Raw genomic sequence first — 20,416 nt, forward strand, 5'->3', positions numbered from 1 at the left:
ACAGATGCAAATTTTTATTGTATATAGTGCATTTGCATTTAAACACTGCAACAGACAAATGTAGTATTAAAAGTAGAAGAACTACTACGACTACTATTAGTAGTTGAAGTGATAGCTAGTATCTGGACTAGTAATAATAGTGGTCCACCACATGGTCTTCGGGGCCAGTTGGTGTTTCTGAACTCATGAGTGTAAACTGACAGGGAACAACAAAATATTCCAAATGTAAGATTTAAAATCAATTATAAACATTTAATCTACTTACAAGTGTCATAATATTTTTGAGCCTGTAAACTCTGGGATCTATGACTAAAACTTACTGTAATTCCATTCTGCCATTTTTAGAAGTGACAGTTAAATTAAAGCTGACAGTCTATTTACACTTTAAGCACAACTTTGGTATTATTAATTATTTAATTTCAAACCTACTGTGGTAACATACAAGGCCAAAATGATCAGAATTTGTTAATGTACTTTATATGAGCCTGACTGTACATTAACTATTACACTGGATGAATCAGGTTAGTTAAGGTCAAAATGTAGGGTGAAAGGTCAGGGTGGGTGTTTTCAGATGTGTTGGTGTCATCAGAATCTCAAAATAAAAACACATGTATGGTCAATGTAGACAACACCATAACTGGGTCAACCAACAAATAAATTTAAGTATATTTATATATATTAGCTTTGTATCATACAGTTTGTGCAACTAGAACCTCAACAACCACACAGTCAAAATATTAATTCACGACGGTACATCAGTAATGTCGGAGCTAACCGCGGGCACTTGAAGGCACCACTAGCTGCAACCGGAAAGAGAATTATAAAAACAGGAAGTACATAAAACACATCAGGCACAAGCTGTAGTGGCTCCATTTTCTAGCTAGCGTTGAACTTTTGTTTGTTCAATTTCAATATTAAAGCTCATATTTGCTGATTTCTATTACTTCTTGGACTGAAACGACGATTTTTTAAAGATGGGGGGCGGAGATTTGGTAAGTATAAACTTGGTAATTAACGATAGGCGCTTTCTGTGACATTTAGAAATCGCTAACACCAAACTCCATTCACATTTTAGGTGTTTATAAGTTCATTCGTCATAACACAACACAACATGATACAACACCAGTAGCCCACCTTTTGGGAACTGTTATAAGCAACAATTAAGCAATGCTTTTGTCCTTTGTTCTTATCTTATTATTAACGTTATATTTTATCTTTGTGTTGGCTGAACAGCAACTGGCAGCATTTAATGTACCAGCTTTAAGGATCAATATTTCTTCTATTCGAAAAATGAATATTTATCAAACGATGCTAAATATTTGCTTTTATCTTTATCTCGCAGAATTTGAAAAAGAGCTGGCATCCCCAGACTATGAAAAACATTGAACGTGTTTGGAAAGCTGAACAAAAACATGAGGCTGAACGCAAAAAGATTGAGGAGCTCCAGAAAGAGCTGAAGGAGGAACGAGCCAGAGAGGAAATGACCAGATACGCAGAGGAAACCGGTGCCATCAAGTTAGTTAATGTAGATCTCATCAGAAAAGATGTTTTGGTGGTTAAGGCAAAAAAGTAGTGTGTAACTCATGTTTGTGTAACTTTTTATGATGACAGAAAAAAGGATGATCGCCTGGACTGGATGTACCAGGGCCCTGCTGGTCATGTGGCAAGAGATGAGTATCTGCTGGGACGTGCTATCGACAAGCAGATCACAGATCAGTACGAGGAGCCAGAGAGTGGTCCATCAGCTGAGACTGGCCTCCTGCCTGGGTCCATCTTCAGCCCCACCACCCCTGCCTCAAATCTCGACCTTGCTGCTAAAATCAGGGAAGACCCACTGTTTGAAATCAGGTTAGTAAGTTCTTTCTCTTAAACCCCTTTTAGAATGCACTCCCTTCCATTAATCTGACAGCATCTGAAAGCATCGGCCTCAGGTGTGAATGAGCACCCTGGTCACCTCTCTATAAAAGCTGTGACAGCAACCATACATAGTCAGACCTAGTGACTTTTAATCACTTTCAGTACAACACGTCTGAACTACATGAACTCAAATAAATGGAAAGGCATTAGGGCTATTATCTAAAATGAATACTAACCAAGTTAGTATCAAATTAAGAAGTGAAGTGAGAATGTCAGAGAGAAAACATGGGAGCTGGGGAACTACAGTATTTCATATTATCAGTGAAACAGACTCTAAGAAAATAAACTGTTTAGCCTGTTTCTATCCTTAATAATTTCCAGTAAGTGGAGTGAAACTAAAAATAATCTTCTGTCTATGATAAATATGGTGGTGCTTTCTGTCATAGTCATGTATGTCTGAATGAAGCCATGCGGAACATTAACAAAAAAGAGACAAATGTCTAAATGACAGAAAGTCGTTGCTTTCACAGATTGATGAAGGCACGAATGTTACATATCATTTGTTCTGAAAATATATTGAAAGTTGAAACAAATTCATGTTTTCTCTGTGTTCTTAAGAAAACGTGAGGAAGAAAAGAAGAAAGAAGTCCTGACTAATCCAGTGAAAATGAAGAAAATTAAAGAAATGGTAAAATGACAGTGTAACAGTTTTCTTCACAAATTTTGATTTTTTTGTTATATTATGCAAAACGCTCAGCTCACTAATGTCTGAGATTTAAATGATGTAATGTTTCCACTAACATGAGACAGTTGCAGTTAGATTTCTTTTAATATAACACAACATCTGTTGGTTCTCTCACAGCTGCGCCAGAATCTGGAGAAGAAAGACAAGAAAAAGAAGAGGAAGAAGGATAAAAAGGAGAAGAAAGGAGACAAAGAGAGGAGAAAAGAGAAGAAGCACAAAAGGAAGAGTTCAAGTTCGAGCTCGGACGAGGATGAGAAAAAACATAGGTATGTAAAGAGATTAATTGGTGTGTGTGTGTGTGTGTGTGTGTGTTCAACTAGCACCAGACATATGAAAAAAAAATGTAAATGATTTCTACATGCATTTGACATTGATTGACACATAAAGGATGTTAAATAAGTCAATTATTGTCTTTGTTGTAATTTAAGGTCACATTCACAAGATGAATCTTCAGCAGACGCCAAGTCTCGTTCCCGCCATATTGCAGGCTATGGCCTACAGGTCAGTAAGGAGCCGAGATCTAAGCTACAATTTGAATTATCACTTTCTCACTGGACCAGAACCCATAACCTCTAATATTTAAATGTGATCACTCAGCTCCCTGCTGCCAGACATCACCAGTCCTCATTTCGCTCCAATCATTCAACGCGACGTGAGAGGAGTCGCTCCCGATCACCTCACAGGAACCACAGGGACAGCCACTCTTCCTCCGCTTCCTTACACAGAAGTGACAGGAAGGTTGACAGATCTTCCAGCCCACAGAAAGAGCGTTACCACAGAGAGAGGAACCATGTGTCCAAGTAAGAGTTCACAGGACTCCAGAAACATGTCAGATGGGTGGGCAGATTTCAGAACCTTCCTCTGGGGACTAGGAACCTTTTGAGAAACTTAGTTAATTTCTGATGGAGGAGCCAGGGTTTGCAGTTAGTTCTCGGGCAGTAGTTCTATCCTCCAAAAAAAGGCCCTGGTCCAGTCCATTCCAGGAACTATTGGTATGGCGCTACATAGATGAACATTGCTGATTGTTCAAACAGCAATGTTTTGTTTTGCAACATTTTGCATACAGCATTTTAAAAAAATGCATTCACATAAAATAAGCGACCATACATAGATACTTTGATACTTTGACCCTGCTGAGGAAATGCAGATCACAGTTCCCTTAAACAGATTTCTTCCCCAGAGAGGGTTCCTGGATTTTAGTTCCTGGGAAAGAAGGAATGTTCCATTGGAAATGTTCTTTTAGTGTTTTCCTCCAGTAGTTTAATATTAACCATTATTGTCACATTTCTGCCATTTTATACCTTTGTTTCTCTTATTGCTTGCTTTTTGTGAAATGACTGTTTATTCTTGTCACTTTTAGACCTGCAGGTTCATTTGCTTAGTTCCTTTTCCTATTTGCTTTAAAGTAATCAGAACTTACAGTTTGAGTCAAATTCTCTTATTTAGAGCATTTTCCTAATCACCACCCACACTGAATCAGTCTCTGTCATTTTTTCTCGTCTCCATGTAGGAAGCTGTCAGCTGAAGAGCTTGAGCGCAAGAGGAGGGAGATGATGGACGAGGCCAAGCAGAGAGAGGAGGACAGAGAGAATAACGTGAAAAGATACAAGAGGCAGGACGAGCAGGAAAAGCAGCGGGAACAAAATGCTAAGCAGGACCGCCACGCTGGCTTCATCCAGTACGTTTCTGTCAAGCTTTCTGTTTGAAATGCCCTCATCATCTTCCTTTCTTGCATGTGCAAATTCCAGCTTCAGTAACAGTTACCTTTTCCTCTTGTAGTGACATGAAGTTGGAGAGTGCTGCCACCTCCTCGTTGGAAGATCGCGTGAAGAGGAATATCTACTCCATTCAGAGGACGCCAGCTTCCCTGGATAATTTTATGAAGAGATGAGAAAGACACGTTTACGACATAATGTATGACCTGATTGAAAACACTTGTCACGTGTATACCATCCGCTCCTTTGTTTTGTCTCTTTAATGCACTGAGGCAGAAGGATGGATGATGCTGGTGAGAGCCTGTATTGAGTTCAACCCGCATGGCTTTCATTTTTAAAGCAGATTCCACAGTGGTAACACCTTATATTTAAGACAAATGTAAAAGGTATATCATAGCTGATCTGTTTTAATTTCCAATATCCCTTTAAAATTCATGTGATCTGAACTTTGTACAGTATATTGTTTTTGTTTTTAAAGTGTAGTAGGACCTACTTGTATCTTCAAGGTTTTTGTAATATATTTTATTTGGTGTACTCCTGTGAGTAGCAACTGGAATAAAAATATATTTCCAGAGAGTACTTTTTAGTTCTTTTAATTTGTTTGTATTTGATCATCTGTTTCAGATTCTACTAAATGGAACACACCTTCAGGCTTACACTAAACCAAAAACACCAACTTAATCAATGGACATGTTCCAGGTTACATAAAATGTATGACTCATCTAGCAGCCTGGTGCTAAATAATTTATACATCTGTGAAGACATTCATTCAGTGTTTACACCAAAGATGGAAGAGGTGGTTACTAAATAGATAAAAATAAACAGGTTCATAAAATTGAGGACAACCTACAATTTACTTAACTCTGTCATATATTCTTATTAATTTTCGGCTATTTGGAAATGATGTTGGCTGCACACCTGAGCCAGTGATGATCACCTCAGTACCAGACTTCAGTCTGAAACTCAACTCTTACATGTTCACAAACCTCCCGGTTTTGATTTCGCTTTAGCACGCCTCAACCAAACTATGCACGCATCGTTCGCAACCATCGAGCTGCACCAATGACAGTTGCACTTGCCACAGAATAACCTCCGTCCAGCCAATTAGCTTTGTGCACCCGATGACGTAACAAAACCAAGTTAGCATGATTCTGTGTTTCTAAATCGTGTAGTCACTCTAGGAAGCTAGCAGCCACACATAATAGCTGAAAAGAAGTCTGCAAGTTCTAGCAGTTAGGAACACAACAGCTTCGCAATGGTAAGAACACTATACAGTAGATCCTTTTGGGTATTGTGTGTTTTGTCAAATAGTTTGTAATTAATTAACATAGCTAACAGTTAACTGGTGGAGTTTGGCTAAGCTAACGTTGGTAGCTCATAGAAACCTTTAGCATGCTCCCCGAAGTTAGCTATATTCTGTGTATTAAATTGATGTAATATTGCGATCTACGAATTACTATGATCTTCTTAGATAACAGATATAAGTTTTTTGCTAATCATACAAAAGACTGAAGTAATAGTCATCATTAGCCGGAAGCCTAAGCTATATACTTACAGTTAGTTACAGTTAGCTTATTCTGCCGTAAATAAGCTAACGTTGTAATTTGTACAGTCTTCTGTCCTAAATTCAGTTTCAATACATTTAACTTTTAGAACTAAAGCTGATTTGCACTTTATTTCAGTCTGTCAACATCAGGTCATGTTTCTGCAGACAGTTGTTAGTTGAATAATTTAAAACCACTGTCAGCAGCAACCTCAACAGACGTGAACAGTCAGAACAGTTTAGTAAGATTGTTTCTTCACCTAAATCTAAATCTCATGGGATGTAGAAATATACAGAGGTGATGAGTAACTAATAAGCTAGATTACTTACTTAGCTAATAACTAATACTTTTACTTTACTGGAGTATTTCCATTTGATTTACTAATAACTTTTACTTCACATTAATTTTAAAATTATTTGAATTGCTAGTTACTTTTTGTTGGATTAGATGTTTTTAAAAAATTATTACATGTTAATAAAATGCTGATGTATCATTTATGGATTAACCTCCTGTCACAAATGGAAGGTGGTTTATATCAACCCCACCTTTACAGACTGCTGTTTTAGTAACATTTAGAGGTTGTACTTTAACACTTTTACTTTAGTAATAAAATAAAATATTGTTTGTACTTGTAGTGGGGTATTTCACTCAGCAAATCTTGCACTTGAGTATTGAGTTTGTGTACGTCACGTTTGAAATTAAGGTTTAAATATAAACTTTTTCACGCATGTACTGTATTTTTACATGTAGAGTTACTACAAATTGATGAATGTGTTAATTGATGCCAAAAGGACTGACATATCTCTCTCCTTTCTCTGCTCGTCCAGTCTATTATGTCTTATAACGGTGGGGCTGTCATGGCCATGCGAGGGAAGAACTGTGTGGCAATAGCAGCAGACCGGAGATTCGGTATTCAGGCTCAAATGGTAACTACAGATTTCCAGAAGATCTTCCCCATGGGAGAGAGACTCTACATCGGGCTGGCTGGGTTGGCCACTGATGTTCAGACAGTGTAAGTGGACGTTTGTATGTATTTGTGTGTCAGAATGAGAAAGCAATTCTTTCATCTCCTTGGTGTGGCTGACAAATTTTGAAGTCTTGGGTTCATTTCCACAGTGGCATTGCTACTTGTCTCAGGCAGCTACACATGGTAGTCAATAGATTGTTACTATTTATCATTAATCACAATCTTTGCCGTGTGTGTAGATCTCAGAGGCTTAAATTCAGACTGAACCTGTATGAGCTGAAGGAGGGTCGCCAGATCAAGCCCAAGACCTTCATGAGCATGGTGTCCAACCTGTTGTACGAAAGGAGGTGAGCGCACTGAGCTTAATTTAGAGCTATCTACTAGTGCTGAGGTGGAGATGAAGGTAAAAGTTGATGTGATTAATGAGTAAACCTGTCATTAGGTTTGGACCGTACTACATCGAGCCTGTGATCGCTGGCCTAGATCCCAAAACCTTCGAACCATTCATCTGCTCTCTGGATTTGATTGGGTGCCCCATGGTGACAGAAGACTTTGTTGTGAGCGGCACCTGCTCGGAGCAGATGTATGGCATGTGTGAGTCCCTGTGGGAACCAGACATGGTAGGTACATCAGACTGTGACAGTACAGATGTTCTTTAGTTAAAAATGATAACTGCACACTTAAACGTGTGTTTGTGCAGGAACCAGAGGACCTGTTTGAGACCATCTCTCAGGCAATGTTGAATGCAGTAGATAGGGATGCAGTGTCTGGCATGGGAGTCGTCGTACATGTCATGTAAGTACAGTCGTGACTAGCACAGTTGAGTGGAATGACGTGTGTGCAGTGACTGACGGCCTTTTTTCCCTTCACTCAGTGAGAAAGACAAGATCACCACAAGAACCCTGAAGGCCAGGATGGACTAGAGCTTCTGTTTCTTCCCACATAGATCATCATCAACACAGATATTTTGTATAAAAGTAACCAATGCTTGTACTCTGTCTTTTTTTCTTATTGATATTGTTCAATAAATGAACATAGGCTTAAACAATGAACCTGACTCATATTACTGGTGTTGGTGTTTAGCCAAAGAACCAAAAGAAAAAGGTCACTTGGTATCTTGATCATACTGCCCATAAAACAAAATTATTAGATGCAGCACTCAGATTCAGCCATATACTAATATGCTAATATTACATTGTAAAGAGCAACTTAACCATTAAAACAGTTGTATAATATCTGTAATTTTCCAGGAGTTTTCTAAAGTTTATTTTAATAATCCTGACGTAGTACAGTGGCAAGAAAAAGTATGTGAACCTTTTGGAGTTTTCTGCATTGATTTCTCAAAAAATGTCATCAGATCTTCATCTAATTCAAGAGTATTAACAATTGATGTGCCTAAAGTGATAACACAAAAAAAAAATCGGATCTTTTATGTCTTTATAGAGAACAACCATAAAAACATTTTACTGGTAGTGGGAGAAAGTACGTGAACCCTTGGAATAATGACCAGGTGTTAGCATCAGTTAAGAAAGTTAGTTTGGAGGTGTGGACCAGAGCTACTTCCACTGACAAAAACCACTCACAACAGCACAAGAAGTATATGTTTATATGAGCCAATCCTCACCAAAAGGAGCTTTTAAGAGAGAAAGAACTGATAATTTACATAAAGCTGGAAGGGGTTACAAAGTGATGTCAAAGACTTTAGAAATTTACCAGTCTGCAGTTAGACAAACAATCTGTGTTCATGAGTCTACAGTAGGTAAAACATTGATCAAGCAGGGTGTCTATGGCAGGACACCACAAAGGAAGCTGCTGCTGACTAAAAAGATCTTTGCTGCTGAGGATATTGCTGCCAGGAGGGGTCAACATACTTTTTCCATTATCACTATGAGGTTTTTATGGTTGGTCTCAAGACATAAAAGATCAGATTTATTTGTGTTATTACTTTAGGCACATTATATTTGTTAATACTCTTGACTTATTGATTCTGATGCTGTTGGTAACAAACTCTTCAAGACAAAAATGATGGCAACTGAAATCATTAAAAATAGGTCACCTAGCTGGTGAAAGTGGAGCTCATTTAAAGCTCTTTCTATACTGATGGCTGGTTAATTCATAACAGTATAACCACATTTACTGTTTAATTGGATTTTTTTAGAAGAATCTCTATGTTCAAGTAGTAACTACAGCTATATGTAGCCAAGTAAAATATCCTCTAAATTGTAGTGCTGGTGTACTCAAAACTGTACTTGTACAGTACAGTACTTAAGTAAATTTACTTAGTTACTTACCACCTGGTCCCTGATGGTGCTTGCTCACTTTCATGTTGACTGCAAACTGAGCCACAGTTAAAGATAAAATTCTTATAACAATTAGAAATGACATTATTATTACAGTATTAACAAACTGAAACCAACTAAGAAATGAACGTAGCCAAACAACAAAGATAAAGATAAAACTCCCTTTAATATGCAATGAATCATTTTCAAGTAACCTTTTTCTCTAATGTCTGTCGGTAACAAAACAATACTGTATACAAACACAAAATTGCTACATTAATGTAAACAAGATATAAAAATGATCCTTATGGTAATAAAACAAGTATTTGCTGCAGAATTCCCCGTTTATATGTGAGTTTCTTTTTTGTTTTCTTTTTCTCTGAACGACCTCCACCAAGCTCACGGTTAAAATTTCAAAAATATTCAAAAACAATATGGCAACGTAACATTCAAACACCAAAAAAATGTTTTTCTCTTTTTTTGATGTTTTAGTCGTAACACTCAGATGCTAAGTTTCAGTGGTGTGATGTTTTAACGTACTGGTACTGGAGTCTCATGTACACATCAGCCATGCATTTTTTTTGATATTGCATTCATTTACTTAATACACCATTATATATTCATGTGTTTGTCCCCTGTCATTCCAATTTGTCAGCAGTATTGTTTTTTTGTTACAGAGGAGGAAGCCTGGTGGCCGCTGTTGAAGACTTTGTCATGCAATCTAACCATTCTGCATCTGTGCAAGTCGTTTACATCTGTGTGTGTGTGTGTCAAATAGAACCCATATGAACAACAGAAACTGAACAGACTGTACCAATGGACTGTTAACTGCTGAAGCTGACACACTCGTTCAAGGCATTAGTGAGACAGTTTCCGTGCTGGCGTGAGAAGTAACAATGTGGCTGAGGTGGACTGGGGGAGCAGACAAAAAATAATTAAAAAAGAAAATAAGGCGTCAGGGAGATTATCAGGATGTCATCCGAATTGAGTTTTCTTTGCAGAGGATGAGAACGTCAGGAAAATGGAGGTGGTGGTGTGGGACACTGTAACAGGCTTGATACATCTCTTCCTGCCAGACTGGTCCTGGCTGTAGGAGGATGCTGGTAGTTTTTTTTTTTTTCCATTGTTTTTTTTTTATTTTTTTATTTTAAGAAGGTTTAGGAAAGGGAGGGCATGGATCTACACTGAGATGAGAGAGAGAAGAGAAATAAGTGCGTGGCTGGACAGGGAGAGGGGAGATGAGTCTATGATAAGATGTTGGACATGAACTCGTAGAATCGTTTGGAGTACTGCTCCGGGTTCACTGTCGAGATCTCGGCCCCCGCCTGAGAAACAAGAAAGGCAATTTATGAGACAGACAGACAGACCAACACACATGCAATGCAAGAACATAAATACGGTTTCTGTGAGACAGGGGGTATTTACTTTAAATTTCATTTTAGAATTAAATTTCAGCCAATCACCTGCTGCCCCTCTCTCAGCAGCTGTTACTAACATATGTTAAGTGACCTCGGCTGTGACTTTAGGGATATTGTCTCTTTCTGTGGTTGTTAAAGCTAAGCGGATGTACAGTAGCTAGCTATTTTCCACAGTATAATGGATAACTCTTAACACTCACCCCATGTTTCACAGTTTTGGCAGCATGTGCAGCTTTTTTCTTAGCGTCGTAATGCGTGAGGATGTCGATGATAGCCATGAAATACACCTCCTTCTTCACAGCACCTGGCACAAAACAACATCAGAGTTTTAGCTTCACCTGAAAACAAGGCGCAACACACTTTTCTGCTAAGTTTGTCTGAGGCTTGAAGGTTTTGACAGTTTCACCCTCATGTTTTAGCAAAATAACTAAGCACAGATTGATGAACTCTCTGCTAAGAATCCACACAAGACATCATCTCGTCTGTGCTGAGTATGAAGTTACAGCTGCATTCGCTGTCAGTTGCACTGTGGGAAAACGGGGCTCACTCTCGTGGCTCTTGATTGCGTAAACGTCCACAGAGGGGTCAAACTCCCCGGGGCCGAAAAATCCTCCACAGTTGAGGGGGTTTCCAGGGCTGTCGGGAGGAGTCCCAAAGGAGCCGGTGAGCGCGCCTCCGCCCATCCCGTCGTTCTCGTACTCCTCCTCCTCTCCTGCAGCTTCTACATCCATCTCCTCCTGCTCTGCCCGCTCCACGTCATGGATGCCCACCAGGAGACTGTAGTCCATGATCTTCAACGTGGCTAGGAACTAACAGAGAAAACGCTGACTTTAATGCCTGATGGCACATCTCCACCCTTAGGTTCCCTATGGTCTTAATAATATAGGTCTCAAAGATCTTTGTCATGATCAGTATAACAATCATACATAATGTTAAATGTCACTGAAATAAGAATAACTCATCAAACATGAGCAAAATAGAATTACATAAAACCAAGTGTCTTAAAGGAGGTTTAAAATATCTTCAGGTGCTGTGATGTTCCTCGATCACCAGCAGACTGGAGGAAGATTTGATGTGTCTTACCTCTACATCCCGTTTTAGCTTCTCCAAAAAGTACTTCTTGTTGTCATCGCCTATCTGCAGCTTGTGTCCTTCATTCAGGAAGTCGTTGTCTTTAAAAGTGGGAAGTTCTTTAGCCTGAAGACAGGAAAGGTATCACTGTATCAAACACTAAGCTGGAAAAACTGGATCTCTGGATGTAATGTCAAAATAAAATTTTCCCCAGTTCTGAAAATCTTTTTTTGTCCAGTTTTAATTCATGATTGTTAAATATGAAACATTTACAGAGATAAAGGTCAAATCAATGGTCCTGTGTTTTTTTGGTCTGTCTGTGAGGCACTCCAGTAACTGACTGAGTAGATAATTGTCTACAGACGGTTGCCAGGATGCTACGGTGCACACTAACACACACAACAAGTAAATGCAGCTTTACACACTGACAGCATGAGGGCTGTACTCAAGTGACTCCTGGTAATACATCTCCTTACTTCTAAACTGCTTAATTTAGCTTCTGGGCTGAGCTAAGTGCGTTTATTTCTGTCTCATTGTGTCGCCAGCAGTCAGAACACCACAATAAAACATACCTTCTCCTTGTCGCTGGCTTCCCTTGAGACAGTAGAACCCTAAAAAACAGAGAAAATGAGAATATAAATAGAATGAATTGAAAGCAGCTCAAGATGCATCAGAGGCGTTGTTAGCATATCTTCTGATCCCCAGACAGCGCCTTTTAAAACTGTCAATATTAGAAAGTGGAGGTTGTTTTCTCCAGAGAATAGAGAAGAGAAGATGTTTTGGGGGTGGGGTGCAATGTGTCTACAGCTGCTGGCAGGAAGCAAACCCTGAATTATCTGTTTTATGATTTTATCAAGGAACTTCTACATGTTATGATCTTATAAACATCTTAAAAACATGTCAAGTTCCTTTACACTCTCCTTTGTTCCTTAAGATAATAGTCTCCAAAATCCAGTTTATGTTCGCCATTTGGTGAAGAAACAAACCTCTAAATGCAACGTATGTCTATTTCTATAGTGTAGGTGTACTGTGTAAAGATGAATTAGGGTTTAGTGTCTCTTTGAAAAAGAAAAGAAAAAAAAACAAACATCTGACAATAAAAAGAAGAATAACGTGAAACTCCACTACAAACATATCTACAGTATCTTCCTCAACATGAAACACTCACAGCAACATTCAGCCTCTGAGTGACCATATGAATTTCTGGACATGTTGTTAACAATACTACAAACCTCTAGTTTGTTTTGTATTGCCCACATTTTAAAATACTGCTGTGACCTGTAATCCCAGCAAAAGGTATTTCAACAATAAATTAAGCATGATTCAAACTGTAATAACAAAAAAAGCCTTCATTTTAAAACTCTTACTTGAATTGACGAGGATATATTATACAGAAAACTGGAACCAGTTGACCTTGTTTTGCTTGACTTAAATGAGTTACCCAATATGAAAACTGTTGTCAACTATTAATCAGCTGCGTTTAATCATCACTCAGCCCCTCTGAACTGTTAATTTAATTTACTTCATTTATTTGTCTTTATTTCTCATGTGATCATGCGTTTGTCATACTGAATATTGCTTCCAATTTCATCTTTATCATTGTTTTGAAATGTCATTAAAGTGGTTACATGTGCCCTCAATACATGCTGATATTGATTTTAAATCCGGAACCATGTTGCAGTAGCAGTTGCAGCACAGTGAGCTACATATCCTACCTTCAGGTCATACTTGCGGTGTACAGTGAGGCGATGGCTGAATACATTCCGGGTCACAACCATGTACGTCTCCACCCCGTCCACCGTTAGCCTGTACATGCCCAGGAACTGAGGGAGCAGTGTGTTGCCATGACACTCCACTATAAACTGCAGACAATCAGGGAGGAGAGCACAGAGTGTAACTGGAAGTGTGGGAGTGAGGAATCAAATATCCAGTACGAGAGCTGATTAAAAGTGGACCCAGCACTGCTGCATTTGATCATTCAGTGCTGTGATGCTTAGAAGCATGTGTCAGTTCAAAATTAATTGACAGAAGAATATTTAATTATTTCCACAGACTAATGTTTCCAACTGTCTCCCCTAAACTATGTCTAAGTGAGCAGTGAATGTTTAGATTGAATACTGTAGTCACAAATAGTCAGGGGTTACTGGCTCTATTTGGCTCTAACAGTCCACTGTAGTGGTGCAAGGGCCTCCACCTGGTGATATTTCTTTAGGATGTTGTGCATCTCCGCAATGTCCTCGCTGGACACGGTTTTGATTACAAAGCGGTGGTCGTAGCTGGACAGGAAGCGGCTGCCGAAGCGACCCTGCGAGTCGCTATTGAGTGGAGCGCTCCTTGTCAGAGAGTTCTGCCAAAGAAAACACATCAGACACTTTCTTACTTTGACGAGGAAACCCCATCCCCTTCACAAGAGCTACTGAAATGTAAACAAAATTTCATTCATCAATATTTGTTGTGTCTTAGCTATCAGCGGCTTACCTGGTAGTCCTGGTCATCGATACAGAACCTCTCCCTCAGGTTTCTGAACACCATGGGACAGTACTCTTTGAACTTAAAGCGACTAGGCAGGTTTTCTCTGACAGGGGAGACACACAATCAGTACAACATCCACAAACTCATAGTGTTATTGCTAAAAATTAGGAAGACAACGATGTTAGGGCTACAGTTAGCCAGCAACATGTTGCATGTGAGCATGACTTTAGGTGCTGATGTCTACAAGCTGAAGCCTAGTCTTTAATAGTAACGTAGCTACATCAGAGGTAAAGTACTGTTTTATTTAGTGTTCACATTATTTTGTCCACCCCTGTGTCAGTAGGTAGTAGGTAGTACTGCTACTTTACGATAAGGAGGATTTGGATTGCAAAGCTGTTCAGTTAAGCTCTCAGTGGAGCTTTGACAATACAACCTGATCCCACAGTAAAATCTCCACTGGCACATTCAGTCACATTCAATGTGAATACAGCAAACACTAAACCATCCAGACATGTCTGCCTTTGTGCACATTTGGGATTTGAGTAGTGAAAAGTGAAAAGTACTGGTAAAGGCACAACTAGTCACTTTCCTTGATACATTACACATTCACATAGACAGCAAGTGACGCATCATCATTTTATGAAGGTGTTTTGAACTCTGTTGGTGGTGGGAGCTGTTTGTTTACACTTGGATTACAGATTGTGACTTTCGCAGACCGTGCTGACGGTGTATAAGCTATGGAGGTACCTACTTGTTAAAGAGGTGGTTGTCCACTTTGATCTTACTGTAGGCTTTAAAATCATCTGGCATCAGCATAACTGGTACAGGCACATTACTTAACTCATTAATCTAAGGGAGAGAAAAGGAAAAGAGAGCAAGCAATCAGACACATACAGATACATACTCTGACAGATGGTACCGTTATATATGAAGAATGAAACATTAAAGCAGCAACATTTGCAATTTCAGTAATGGCACAGTTTGAAAATGTGCTTAAAAGAGACTCCTACGCAAAGTACTGTTGTGCAGTTCTAGTCACACAAATCAAGAGTTGATTCAAAGATCAGGATTATTACATAAATATTAGAATTTCACACAGAACAGAGCTGCCACAACCTGTAACACACTTTGGCATGTACTGTCAACCTTTACACACTCTCCCAAATCTGTGTGTGTGAGTGTTTAGCAGCCTCAACCATTAACTCTGGGACCAAAGAGCAAGCAGATCATTCTTTTTTTTTTTTCTAATGCTGCTGCTACAGTAAGTTTTCCAAGACTGAGCTCATCTGGCCAAACACCTTCCGAGAAAAGGCTCACATAGAAGCACTTCAGAAAAATCTTCTTACAGATTTACAAGTTAAGAGTGCTTCAAGTGAAACCAGGGTGAAAGACTGGAGATACCTATATAGCAGCAAAACATCAGAAAAAAAAAGCAGCTTGTTTCTGAGGGTCTGGCATCAAACAGGTGTAGTACATCACCAAGCTAAGTCCTCCAGCATCAGAGCCAAACCACTGATTAAAACTGCAAACAACTTCTGACTGGAAGAAGTGAGCTTTGATGAAAAATCTGTTTGATGTCTTGAATCGGCTTCCCACCCACACCTCAAATCACCAGGCCCATGTGCTGCACCCACACACCCACTGCCAAAGTTCACCCACTGAATACGAGAGATGCTGCAGTGATAATCATATCATTAGCAGCTTCGTTAATCCCCTGGTTTTATTCACTGTGTTGTTGCACGGGCTACAGAAATCAGTGTGCAGACACACTTCAATACTTTCCCACTATTACCACTGTCTAATATGCTATGGCTGTCTAACCACTATAGTGCTGATCAAATAGGGGGAACCAAATACAAGTGACCTGAATTTACAACGTGCTGTGTGCCAGGTGCTCTTCCATTGACAGCAAATCAGTAAGCAAGTATCAACTCTCCACACATTCCTCTGTCACACCTGACAGGCTGCTTTTCATACATCACTCCAACTGTGCACGAGTGGGTGTACTGCATATTAGGCAAGACCAAACTGCTGTAGCAAGCCCACTCCATCCTTCACAGTGTCGGATCTGTCCTTCGCTGTGCTTTTCATAGCCATAGGCAGCCTCAGCCAAAAGTGAATGTGATATATTTTTCTACTCTATTCATAGGGCAATGATGTGACGGGATAAACTGCAGCAATTGGAGGCAGATGCCGAGCAGAGGAGCTGCAGACGAACGCTCAGAGCAGATGCATTTAAACAAAAGGCAGGACTCTTTTCTGAGCTGTGAAATCAGTGTAACCTGCTGCTCCGGCTGCCTGTCACACCCCTCCCACTCCATGCCTGCACTACAGCAGCAGCAGCAGCAGCAGCAGCAGCTCACGACTTGGCTCCCAAACACTTGAGCATCACTCATGTTTTACTACAGGCTGATGTCGCTCTTATTCAAAGTGCACTTTCTCGAATCATCTGGGGAGTTTAGCGGTCATCGTTAGTTCCCGTTTAAATCCGCGCACGCTTCGGGAACAGCAAGCCGCGGCCAGCTGCCCTTACAACCTGTGTGACAGCGTGCGGCTCAGCAGCCAGGCGGCCAGCAGACTCCTGTCCAAGCACACTACTAAATACCTGGCGAATAACTAGGAAATAGACGCTTTACATAGCGGCTGCAAGAAGCGTGAAAGCTGGCTTGACAGATGAGGGCAGCTGGCTAACAAGCTAGCAGGCTAGCTAAATCAAAACAGCAGCATAAACAAACTACACGTTTGCAGCAGCAGTACATACAAAAATGTACTTACAGTATGGTTGACACCCCACATTAAAACGCTGAGAATGGGCTCGCTTGCACGAAATAATTTCACTTTTTGACCTATAAAATGCTTCTTTTTCGTCTTGGTTTTGCTAGCGCTGACAGGCGCTGCGCTGGTGCAGTTGGATGACATGTCTCCGGCTGGGAATTTAGGGTACGTAAGACGGCTCTCACTGTGGTTCAGAAGCCCTACACACAACAAAAAAAAAATCGCAAATTTAAGAGCGTTTAAAAAATCTATAAGTGCATCGTGCTCGTCGTCCAACTCGCAGCGAGTCTCTGGGTAGGATAACTGTCTTGCTGGGAGTCAGCGGTAGAGCATTTTGCGCCGTCACCACCCTTCCTCCTCCCGAGCAGGCCGCGGTGGAGTGCAGCGAACAGCTAGCCGGCCATCAGGCTACAGAGGAGCCTGTGTGTTAAAAGGCGCGGAACAGTCTCCGGGTAGCTCCTCTCCTCTCCCTTTTGTGCCTGTAACCCAAAACGGACGCGCTACTGTTCTAGTTGGAAGTGAGCAATCCCATCATGATGCGCCTGAGATTGTTGTCAGTCCCCAACAACCAGCGCTGCGTTCGGGGTCTCCTCAAGATGGCGTCCGTGCTGCACTTCACATGCAACAGCGCCTCCAGCAGGTCGCCGCGGGAACTGCTGGGGTTCCCACACCTTTGCTCGGACCTGGAGCCCACTGGTCGAGCAGCACGGAGGGAACCAGTGTTACTGGATCCTGTTCTGTACTCTAATAAATGATTACTGTATCCTATTACTTTATAATGAGACAAAATCACTGGATTATTCTGGAATGATTTGTAATTGTGCAATTAATGTGATATGTATCAAACAAGAGCCAGCTCATTCTTTTATACTAGAGAAGCTAATTAAGCTCTGAAAACTTCTATACAGGCTATAGTAGAAGATATCTCTTGTACTAAGTCTGAAATTAATTTAGCATATTAAGCATATTATATTTATGATACAGACAAAAGGGAAACAGACTATTTGAATGTTAATTTACACTATCAGTCTAAAGTTTGGACCCTCCTTCTGCTTTACTTGTTCTTTATTTGTAATATTTTCAACATTGTACAATACAGAAGACAATGAAATTATGAAACAAATGAAATTATAGAGTCAAGAAAAATGTGTTAAATAATGCAGAATGTGTAGTGTATTTTATCATATTGTATTGTATTTTAGATTGTCTACTCAGCACATTCTCTCATCACATTCATTAGGTAGTCACCTCAAGTGGTTTTCAAATTCACAAACAGCTTTTCCGAGAGTTAATTTGTGCCATTTTTTCTACAGAGACAGCAGCCCTGCTGCTACTACAACTACTGTAGAAATTCATATTATGCCAAGAAATATGTAGTTAAGTAAAGTGAAAAGTCCATCATTACATTAGAAAATGAAGGTCAGTCAATCAGAAAACTGTCCTTTGATGAGTCCAAATCTGAGATTTGTGGTTCTGACCATTGTGTCTTTGTCAGAAGTAGAGATGGTGAACAGTTCCTGAATATGTGGTTCCCACTGTAAAGCATGGAGCAGGAACTGTGATGGTGTGTGGAGGCTGTGCTGGTGACTCTGTTAGTGACTTAGTCAAAATGGAGGGCACACTTAACCAGCATGGCCACCACAACATTTTGCAGCAACCTGCCATCCCATCTTATTTGCAGATGATGGGGCCGTCATTTGTTTTCCAACAGCTCGATGACCCCAAACACACCTCTAGGTTATGTAAGAGCTATTTATCCATGACTGAGAGTGTTGGGCTGTTGGAGTGCTGCATCAGATGACCTGACATCCACAATCACTTGATCTGAATCAAATTGATGTCCAGAGAGTTATCTCTAGAAAATCAGCCAAACATGTACTCAATGCCTCTGGAACTCCTTTAAAATAGTAGGAAAACCATTCTAGGTGACGACTGTATGAGACTGACTGAGAGAATACAAAGAGAAGAATGAAAGCAAAAGATGGCTACTCTGAAGAACTGAAAACATAAAATATAAAACATTTATATTGGTTGTTAAACACTTTTTTGTTTATTACATGATTCCATACTTGTTCTTTCACAGTGATAATGGTTTACCCCCAACAACAGATGTATTCAACAGAATGATACACAGATGATAGTTCACTATTTCCCAGAAGAAAACAAGTCAAAGTATTCCTCCAGGAGGAAACACTTAATCACACTCAAACACACATAATTTAAATAATTCAAAGTATAACAGTTAATTAGTCCTTCAATTCTTCACCTATTAAATGTCCATGTGTGTAAAACCTATGATAAAATTAAAAATGAAAGCAAAGCACCTTATTTACAGAGTCACCACTGATTTTGTGACACTCATACTACCAGGTGTGTTAGATGTATGATATCTTCTGTGACTCAGCAGGAAATTTGTCAAGTCTGATTATATTATAAGGGTTATTTCTACCTGGAGAAATTAATAAATGAGACATGCTTTACAAACACAGGACATGGAGCTGGAAAGACCAGGGTGGTTACAAGGCAGGGAGACATAGGGACATTGAGACATTAGAGGAAGTGGAGGATCTGTTGTTTTTGGAGAACTAAGAGTCAGCAGACATCTGTCTGTGTTGCTTTGAATAAACCATTTAAAAACATGTTTAAATCTACAACATGCAGTTGCAATAATATAGTTAGTAAAGTTTTTTTTTTGGTTTGTTTAAGGTTGAACTGCAGATGGAAGGAGCATATTTACCTGTGCATTGTTTTCAACATGTTTTTACAGTTCTTACATCTCGATTTACCATCATATGTCCAGTAGAGTCTGCATTTTTTAGTTTCCCTAAAACACCGATTTACACAGGTCACAAATATCAGTATAGTCTACAGCCTCTGTCAGGTAAGATGGGTGAACATGACCACCTACATGGAAGTCCACCTGGGTCCACCACACATCAACAAACCTACCTATGTGCCTCCATTTTTAATGGTCAATCCTTTTAACAGCATGAGGTGTCAAGGTAAAATGATGAACACAGTTCTTCACTAAAGATTTGTGTGATTCTCCACAGCCAGACACACAAGACTGCATCACTAATAGAGCCGGGAGGCATTTGTTTGAAGCTAAATATAAAATGGGCTTGTCTAATACTGATGAGAGAAAAAAGAATGACAGGGGTTGGAGCGTAGGGGGGGTTGATGTATACTCAACAACATAAAAGACACACACATAACCAGCTCTGGAGGAACTAAAGTTGTCTTTAGAAAATGAGATTCAGATTAATGTAATTAATGTTGCAAGTGTGAAATAATAAATATTTGAGTAAGGAAGGAAAAAATGGATTTCACTGGATTCATGTCTAAGATGAAACACTGAAAATAATAATAACGTTGTTATTTAATTAATTAAAATGAAATATAAATATTTCTGCTTTAAAATGTGGAGCTTCATTTCTCATTTCTGATTCTTCCAAGCATTATTTTTACCCTTTTTAATTCCCAACAAGTCAACTACAAGGTTTGCACGTTTCTAATTCCACTGTGCGGGCTCCAGGCTGGAGCTCGGGCCCCGGGACCTGAGGCCTGCAGGGC

General features: G+C 39.7%; 3 protein-coding genes across 3 annotated transcripts; 2 read left to right on the plus strand and 1 right to left on the minus strand.

The window, feature by feature from the left end:
• Window positions 1–845: 845 nt before the first annotated feature.
• Window positions 846–4,893, plus strand: cwc25 (CWC25 spliceosome associated protein homolog). Its single transcript, XM_026358745.1, has 9 exons — window positions 846–992; window positions 1,343–1,515; window positions 1,612–1,848; window positions 2,476–2,545; window positions 2,720–2,868; window positions 3,031–3,103; window positions 3,200–3,402; window positions 4,113–4,280; window positions 4,382–4,893. The coding sequence occupies exons 1-9, from the start codon at window positions 975–977 to the stop codon at window positions 4,491–4,493; spliced, it is 1,203 nt and encodes a 400-aa protein (XP_026214530.1). The 5' UTR covers window positions 846–974; the 3' UTR covers window positions 4,494–4,893.
• A 543-nt stretch (window positions 4,894–5,436) lies between these two features.
• On the plus strand, window positions 5,437–7,880 carry psmb3 (proteasome 20S subunit beta 3). The gene is made up of 6 exons (XM_026358871.1): window positions 5,437–5,575; window positions 6,689–6,873; window positions 7,068–7,175; window positions 7,271–7,448; window positions 7,529–7,623; window positions 7,703–7,880. The coding sequence occupies exons 1-6, from the start codon at window positions 5,573–5,575 to the stop codon at window positions 7,749–7,751; spliced, it is 618 nt and encodes a 205-aa protein (XP_026214656.1). The 5' UTR covers window positions 5,437–5,572; the 3' UTR covers window positions 7,752–7,880.
• A 1,397-nt stretch (window positions 7,881–9,277) lies between these two features.
• Window positions 9,278–17,456, minus strand: LOC113162132 (phosphatidylinositol 5-phosphate 4-kinase type-2 beta). Its single transcript, XM_026360148.1, has 10 exons — window positions 16,844–17,456; window positions 14,820–14,917; window positions 14,075–14,171; window positions 13,791–13,943; window positions 13,312–13,458; window positions 12,169–12,207; window positions 11,609–11,722; window positions 11,073–11,334; window positions 10,726–10,829; window positions 9,278–10,432 (listed from the first exon to the last, which is right to left on the minus strand). The coding sequence occupies exons 1-10, from the start codon at window positions 16,985–16,987 to the stop codon at window positions 10,352–10,354; spliced, it is 1,239 nt and encodes a 412-aa protein (XP_026215933.1). The 5' UTR covers window positions 16,988–17,456; the 3' UTR covers window positions 9,278–10,351.
• Window positions 17,457–20,416: the final 2,960 nt, after the last annotated feature.

This window comes from Anabas testudineus, chromosome 1 (genome assembly GCF_900324465.2).
Source record: "Anabas testudineus chromosome 1, fAnaTes1.2, whole genome shotgun sequence".
Classification (NCBI taxonomy): Eukaryota; Metazoa; Chordata; class Actinopteri; order Anabantiformes; family Anabantidae; genus Anabas; species Anabas testudineus.

Coding starts and splice junctions, on each gene's coding strand:
- cwc25 (XM_026358745.1), top strand. Junction 1,516..1,611: donor GAGGAAACCGGTGCCATCAA/GTTAGTTAATGT, acceptor TTATGATGACAG/AAAAAAGGATGATCGCCTGG. Junction 4,281..4,381: donor CGCCACGCTGGCTTCATCCA/GTACGTTTCTGT, acceptor TTCCTCTTGTAG/TGACATGAAGTTGGAGAGTG.
- psmb3 (XM_026358871.1), top strand. Junction 7,449..7,528: donor CCCTGTGGGAACCAGACATG/GTAGGTACATCA, acceptor GTGTTTGTGCAG/GAACCAGAGGACCTGTTTGA. Junction 7,624..7,702: donor GGAGTCGTCGTACATGTCAT/GTAAGTACAGTC, acceptor CCCTTCACTCAG/TGAGAAAGACAAGATCACCA.
- LOC113162132 (XM_026360148.1), bottom strand. CDS start 16,987: ATGTCATCCAACTGCACCAGCGCAGCGCCTGTCAGCGCTAGCAAAACC. Junction 13,944..14,074: donor TCGATGACCAGGACTACCAG/GTAAGCCGCTGA, acceptor TTTCTTTGGCAG/AACTCTCTGACAAGGAGCGC. Junction 10,433..10,725: donor CCAAAACTGTGAAACATGGG/GTGAGTGTTAAG, acceptor CTTGTTTCTCAG/GCGGGGGCCGAGATCTCGAC.